At 48.3% G+C, this 6,776-nt stretch overlaps 1 protein-coding gene across 3 annotated transcripts in view; it reads right to left on the reverse strand.

The window, feature by feature from the left end:
* Positions 1-2,235, reverse strand: part of VPS53 (VPS53 subunit of GARP complex) — a 176,595-nt gene extending 174,360 nt beyond the window's left edge. For all 3 annotated transcript variants that reach the window (XR_012514579.1, XM_039476537.2, XM_003929324.4), the window contains exon 1: positions 2,016-2,235. Coding sequence is in view for 2 of the 3 variants with exons in the window: in XM_039476537.2 (XP_039332471.1) it covers positions 2,016-2,102 (87 nt within the window). In the remaining variant the exon portion in view is untranslated. The remainder of the gene's footprint in view (positions 1-2,015) is intronic.
* Positions 2,236-6,776: the final 4,541 nt, after the last annotated feature.

Below are 6,776 nucleotides of genomic sequence, written 5' to 3' on the forward strand. Positions count from 1 at the left end.
GCCCTGTCACAAAAAAAAAAAAAGTCCACTTCTGAAAAATACAGCTAACTCCCTAACAACCTGAAGAACATGCAACAAGGTGGATGACACAAGCAATCAAATGACCCACTGGATACTGGGTCTCACCAGCGTAAGAGAGTTGTAACTGTGGGAAGCAACTTCATCTTGAAGAAGCCTTGCAAAGAAATGTAGTGTCAAAGAATGAAAACGTCTTCTAAGACAACTGTGAGAAAAGTTTAAACCTTCTATCACATCAAGGGAAGGTGGATGAGAGTGAAGATGTTTTCTTTTTAAAATGCCTAGCATTGCTGTTTCCATAATACACATATACATGTTATTTACACCATCTCAATGACACGTGCTCACCAGAGGGAATGTATTCTCGATTGAGAGCATGACATAAGAGACATGAAGTGTCTATTTCCTCCAGTTGGTCTCGGTTTCTGTACTCCTCTCACCCTGCTTGGTTTTAGTGCTGCCCTAGGTTTTAAAATGTTTGCATGTAACAAGGCCCCTCACAGAAGCCAACTACTTCATTATTAACTGAAAACAAGTGTCTGGTTCCAGTGCTAGAGGAAGAAAACCAACAGCCCTAGAGCATCAAAGACATGCACACACTGTACTTTGCAGGCAATTTAAATAACCTCAGGGCACAGTGGCTGATTTTCAGCGTAGGCAATGACTCTGGGACTTAAGCTTGAAGTAAAATGTGATTCCACTATATTAGGCCTTCCTGACTCCCCACACTTCGCTACTCCTTACAAGTATGCTACTACAGAATTTCATTCCATCAGACAGCTAAAGAAAAAATTCTGGCACGGCATGGTGGCTCACGCCTATAATCCCAGCACTTTGGGAGGCTAAGATGGGTGGATCACAAGGTCAGGAGTTCAAGACCAGCCTGACCAACACAGTGAAACCCCATCTCTACTAAAAATACAAAGGAAAGCTTCCCAGGGGTCATTAAACAAGACATAATGGAATTGTCCATTTCCTCAATCATAAATCCCTTTCCTAAATCATAACTGCACAATAATTCCTTTAAGGAAGATTTTCTCCCTTTATCAGGAGCAAAACTCTGCAGTATTTTTTCTTTTTTTTTTTTTTTCTGGAGAGGGAGTTTTGTTTTTGGTGCCCAGGCTAGAGTCCAACGGCGCGATCTCGGCTCACCACAACCTCCGTCTCCTGGATTCAAGGAATTCTCCTGCCTCAGCCTCCCGAGTAGCGGGGATTACAGGCACGCGCCACCACACCTGGCTGATTTTTGTATTTTTAGCAGGGACGGGGTTTCTCCATGTTGGTCAGGCTGCTCTCGAACTCCCTACCTCAGGTGATCCGCTTTCCTCGGCCTCCCAAAGTGCTGGGACTACAGGCGTGGGTCACCGCGCCCGGCCTGCGCTGCAGTATTAGAAATCACTCTCTGGCCGGGCGCGGTTGCGCACGCCTGTAGTCCCAGCTACTCGGAAGGCTGAGGCAGGAGAATTCCTTTAACCCGGGAGGCTGACGTTGCGGTGAGCCGAGGTCGCGCCATTGCACTCCAGCCTGGGTGACAGAGTGGGCCTCCGTCTTAAAAAAATTTTTTTTTCCTTTAGGGAAAAGAGGCCCCTTGAGAGTATTCTCCAAGCTAACCCGAACTACTCCACAGCAGGAATTCTCGACCTTTTAAGAATTACCTGTCATTTTTCAGTATTTTCTCTACGCTCTGCCATCCTACGCTTCCCAATCCCAAGCCCCTCCCGTGAGGCAGGCCGAGAAACCCGGGCGTCGGCGCGAGTCTGCTCAATGAACCCCCGCAATCCGCAGACTAAGGCCGCCATGCACTGCCTGCACCGCCCGCACCCTTCTAGGTCCATCCTCTCCAAGCGCGCCTACCATGCTCAAAACCACCAGGACCCCGCCCCTCGCCACAGACAACTGAGGCCTAGAAAGGGCTAATTCCTTCTCATTCACAAACGCCCTCACCCAGGCCACCTCGCGGCCCTCCCTCAGCACCGCCCGAGGGGCGGGACGCTCACCTGCTCGATGGCCAGCTGCACCTCGGGCGTGAGCTGCAGTACCGCTTCCAGTTCCTCCACAAACTCCAGCTCCTCCTCCTCCATCATTCCGCCGCCCAGCCCCTGCGACCCCCGCAGGACCCTACCCGGGCCCCCGGCCGCCACCCAGCCCCAGCACCGCAACCCCGCAGCGGCGGCGGCGCCCCAGCGAGCCCGGCTCCGTCAGCCGCTCTGGCACTTCCGGGAGGCTGCGACACTTCCGGAAGGCCGCGGCACTTCCGGGACCGGGGACCTGTGGGATCGCGGCGGACTGAGCCTGGCTGCGTTCCGGTCACGTGCCGGGTCTCCCGAGCTGCCCCGCGAGCCCTCGGCGCGTCCTTAGGATGGCGGGGCCTCTTCCGTCGCCGAGTGCGCGCCGTCGCTGAGGGCCCCGAGGCTGGAGCAGGGCCCGGCCCCCAGCTGGACGCCCGGAGGAAAGCCAGCCCCGCAGCGGCGCGTGTCCCCGGCGGTGGGGGCGACGTAGGCCCAGCTGGCGAGTGGCAGTGTTGCCACGGACATTCGCGGGGCGGGACGGCGTCCGCTCGGTGGAGAGAAGTTCCCCCTGAGCCGAGCAGAGCCCTGCGACTTTTCGGGGCCACCGCAGCCTCCTTAGCGGGAGAAACGCCTTTTTTTGGGGGCATGGGGTCTCGATCTGTCGCCCAGGCTGGAGTGCAATGACGCGATCTCGGCTCACTGCAGCTTCACCTCCCGGGTTCAAGCGATTCTCCTGCCTCAGCCTCCCGAGTAGCTGAGACTACGGGCATGTGCCACCACACACGGCTAATTTTGTACTTTTGTAGCAGGAGCGGCAGCTGGATCTCGAACACCGAATAAAGGAGGGAGGAGTTTATTCCGCAGGGAGACCAGGCAATAATTTGTCAAAAACCCAGCTCCTGTAACAAAGGAAGGTTCTACCTTTATATAGGCTTATACTTTAGATGTTACACGTGGAAGAATTTTAGCTTCATAGTTTTAGGACTCACATGTGAAAAGGTTTTGGTTTAGAGTTTTAGGAATCACATATGAAAGGGTTCCAGTTTACAGTTTTAGGACTCACATGTGAAAAGGTTTCTGGTTTGATCTTGTTTTAAATAAAAATAGTGCCTTCTGGATAGTTTCCCAAGGCCTAGCCTGTCACCTATAGGAAGGTAAAACTGGAGGCGCCAGTCAACCTTTTCTTCCATTTAAATGCAGCATGATAGTCAAAGGGGAAGTTGATCTAAGAAGCCTGGGTCTCCCTTTTCACTTTTAGTAGAGATGGGGGTTTCGAAATGCTGGCCAGGATGGTCTTGAACTCCTGACCTCTTCACTTTTCGTAGAGACGGGGTTTCGCCATGCTGGCCAGGACAGTCTTGAACTCCTGACCTCGTGATCCGCCCACCTTGGCCTCCCAAAGTGGTGGGATTACAGGCGTAAGCCACCGTGCCCTGCCTGAAACGTCTTTATTAAAGTCAAGTGAGGCAGCGCCCAAGCGGTGGAGAGGTGTTTCCTGAGGCTGAATATCCCGAGTATTCCACCACTGAGAACCTGTGTGATCTGGAACAAATGACTCCGCGTGGATATGGACAGAATTAAACGTTAACAGCGAGATGCAAATTCAAGCTGGTAATACAGGAGATAGTGGGGTGCCCAGCCCTTCCCCCCGCCACAAAGAACAAAGAAGCCAGGTCACCCTGTGGAACCACTTTTCCTGCAGACACACTGAAAACAGCGAGGGAATTGCCGCCAAAGGAGGACTCGTTTTACCAGGTGAACCGGGAAACTGCAAGCGCATTTGCCCCACTCAACTTTTTTTTTTTAATGTTATCAGAGTTAGTCATAGTAAAAAATAGAAGCACTATCATTTTTTCTTTTAATTCACAAATAATTACATGAACAATCTAATTTGTAACAACAAAGGAATGCTAAAAAATACAAATTGAAAAAAAGACAAAATATATATTGAGCCTGGTGCGGCGGCACAGGCCTGCAGCCCCAGCTACTCAGGAGGCCGAGGCAGGGAATTATTTACTTTCTGAGACAGAATGTCAGCGGTCTACAGAATGTCAGAATGTCAGTGATCTCCCACCACTGAAGATCCCTTGACCCCAGGAGTTAGAGGCTGCAGTAAGCTACAATTGCTTTGCGCCACTGCACTCCAGCCTGGGCAGCACAGTGAGACTCTGTCTCTTAAATAAACATAGAATATTATTTGGAAAATTAATGAAATGAAAAATGTGCACAGTATATTTCAGAAACCAAAATGTATAATTTCATAAAAATACACAGCCTAGTCCCAGCTTTGTGTATGTGTGTTGTGTGTATTCTGTGCCAATAAAACTGACAGCAAGAAAATATGACTTCTGCACGTGATGAATGTATATCGTTTGTACATTTTCCCAAATGTCTCCAATGAGCCTGTAGTACTTTTCAGGCTCAGAAAAGAAAAGGTAATTATAGCTACTTGTTTTGCACAGTTTTTCATTTAAAAAATTAAAATATTTACAGTAAAATTTACTCTTGCAACTTATGATGCGATGAGTTTTGATAAGTGCATATAACCAGTGGGGTGCGGTGGCTTACGCCTGTAATACCAGCACTTGGGGAAGCTGAGGCTGGCAGATCACTTGAGGTCAGGGGTTCAAGACCAGCCTGGCCAACATGGTAAAACATGTCTCTACTAAAAATACAAAAATTAGCTGGGCATGGTCGTGCACAGAATCACTTGAACACGGGAGGTGGAGGTTGTAGTGTTCCAAGATTGAGCCATTGCACTCCAGCCTGGGTGACAGAACAAGACCCATCTCAAATAAATGAATGCATGCATGCATGCATGCATGTATGCATGCATATAACCATGTACCTACTACCACAATCTAGTTATAGGACAATTCCATTATTCCCCCAAATTCCCTCATGCCCCACCCCATCCACTGTCAAACACTGACTTGATTTCTGTATAGTTTTTTTTTTTTTTTTTTTTCCCTTGAGATGGAGTCTCCTTCTATTGCCAAGGCTGGAGTGCAGTGGCACAATCTCGGCTCACTGCAACCTCCGCCTCCCGGGTTCAAGCAATTCTCCTGCCTCAGCCTTCCGAGTAGCTGGGATTACAGGTGCACAGCACCATGCCCGGCTAATTTTTGTATTTTTAGTAGACAGGTGTTTTGCCATGCTGGCCAGGCTGGTCTCGAACTGCTGACCTCAAGTGATCTGCCATTATCAGCCTCTCAAAGTGCTGAGGTCACAGGTGTGAGCCACTGTGCCCAGCCTGTCCCTATAGTTTTGATGTTTCCAGAATATCATATAGATGGAATCACAGTGTGACCCCTGTGCAGTCTGGTTTTCTCCCCTAACATAAAGGATTAAAAAAAAAAAAAAAAAAAAACACAGGTTTCACCATGTTGGTCAGGCTGGTCTTGAACTCCCGACCTCAGGTGATCCACCCACTGCCTCCAAAGTGCTTGGATTACAGGTGTGAGCCACCACGCCCAGCCCAACATAAAGGATTTATGGATTACCCACCCACGTTGTTGCATGTATCCGTAATTCATGTCTTCTCGCTGAGTGGTATTCCACTGTATGAATGCAACCACAATTTATCAAGTCCCTGGTTGAATGACATATGGGTTTTTCCAGTTTTTGGCAATTATGAATAAAGCTGCTGTCAACATTCATGTACAGCTTTTTGTGTGAACATAAGTTTTCATGTCACTTGGTAAATACCTCGACATGGGATTGCTGAGTTATATGATATATCTGTGTTTAACTTTCTAAGAAACTGGTAAACTGTTTTCCAGAGTGGCTGTATCACTTTCACATTCTTACCAGCAAGGTATGAGAGTCCGTTTCCTCACAGAGTTTATTTTTAATGATGGTAATAGTAAGGAACATTTCTCAGCCCTTACTACATGACAGGCACCATGCGAAGCATGTTACATGCGTTGCTCATTTAATTCACACAGCAATTCTGAGGTTGTTAGTTTTTATTATTATCCCCATCGAACAGATAAGGAGATGAAGATCTAGAAATCAAACAACAAAATAAAAACTTGCCTAGGACCTAGAGCTAAATCTTCCCACGGTTCATTAACCTATTCAGGACACTTATTGAACGACTGTTCCTGCTGGTGACAGGTAGTCAAGCTAGGTGCTGGGAATTCATCAGTGAGCAAAATGGACCACATGGCCACTCTAAGAGTTGTTTTCTATGTATAAAAAGGGTGTTTGTACAAATAAACGTAGAATTGTGATAGACCCGATTAAAGAGAAGAAAAGCACATTTTGAGAGACTATGGATGGAGAGTTCTGATTGGATTAGGGGTCAGGAAAGCCTCTCCTTTTGTTTTTTGTTTTTGTTTTTGTTTTGTTTTGTTTTTGGAGACAGAGTCTCACTCTGTTGCCCAGACTGGAGTGCAGTGGTGTGATCTCGGCTCACTGCAACCTCCGCCTCCCAGGTTCCAGCAATTCTCCTGCCACAGCCTCCTGAGTAGTTGGGATTACAGGCACCTGCCACCTCGTCCAGCTAATTTTTGTATTTTTAGTAGAGACGTGGTTTCACCATGTTGGCCAGGCTGGTCTCGAACTCCAAACTCCTAACCTCAGGTGATCCACCTGCCTCAGCCTCCCAAAGTGCTGGGATTGTGGGCGTGAGCCACAGCACCCAGCCAGGAAGTGATTTTTAAGCTGAAACCAAGGGTAGGAAGCAAGGATAGCACATGGATTAAAGGAACAGGATGTGCAAAAGCTGTGAGTATGAACACAATT

Source organism: Saimiri boliviensis, chromosome 17, assembly GCF_048565385.1.
Source record: "Saimiri boliviensis isolate mSaiBol1 chromosome 17, mSaiBol1.pri, whole genome shotgun sequence".
Taxonomy (NCBI): Eukaryota; Metazoa; Chordata; class Mammalia; order Primates; family Cebidae; genus Saimiri; species Saimiri boliviensis.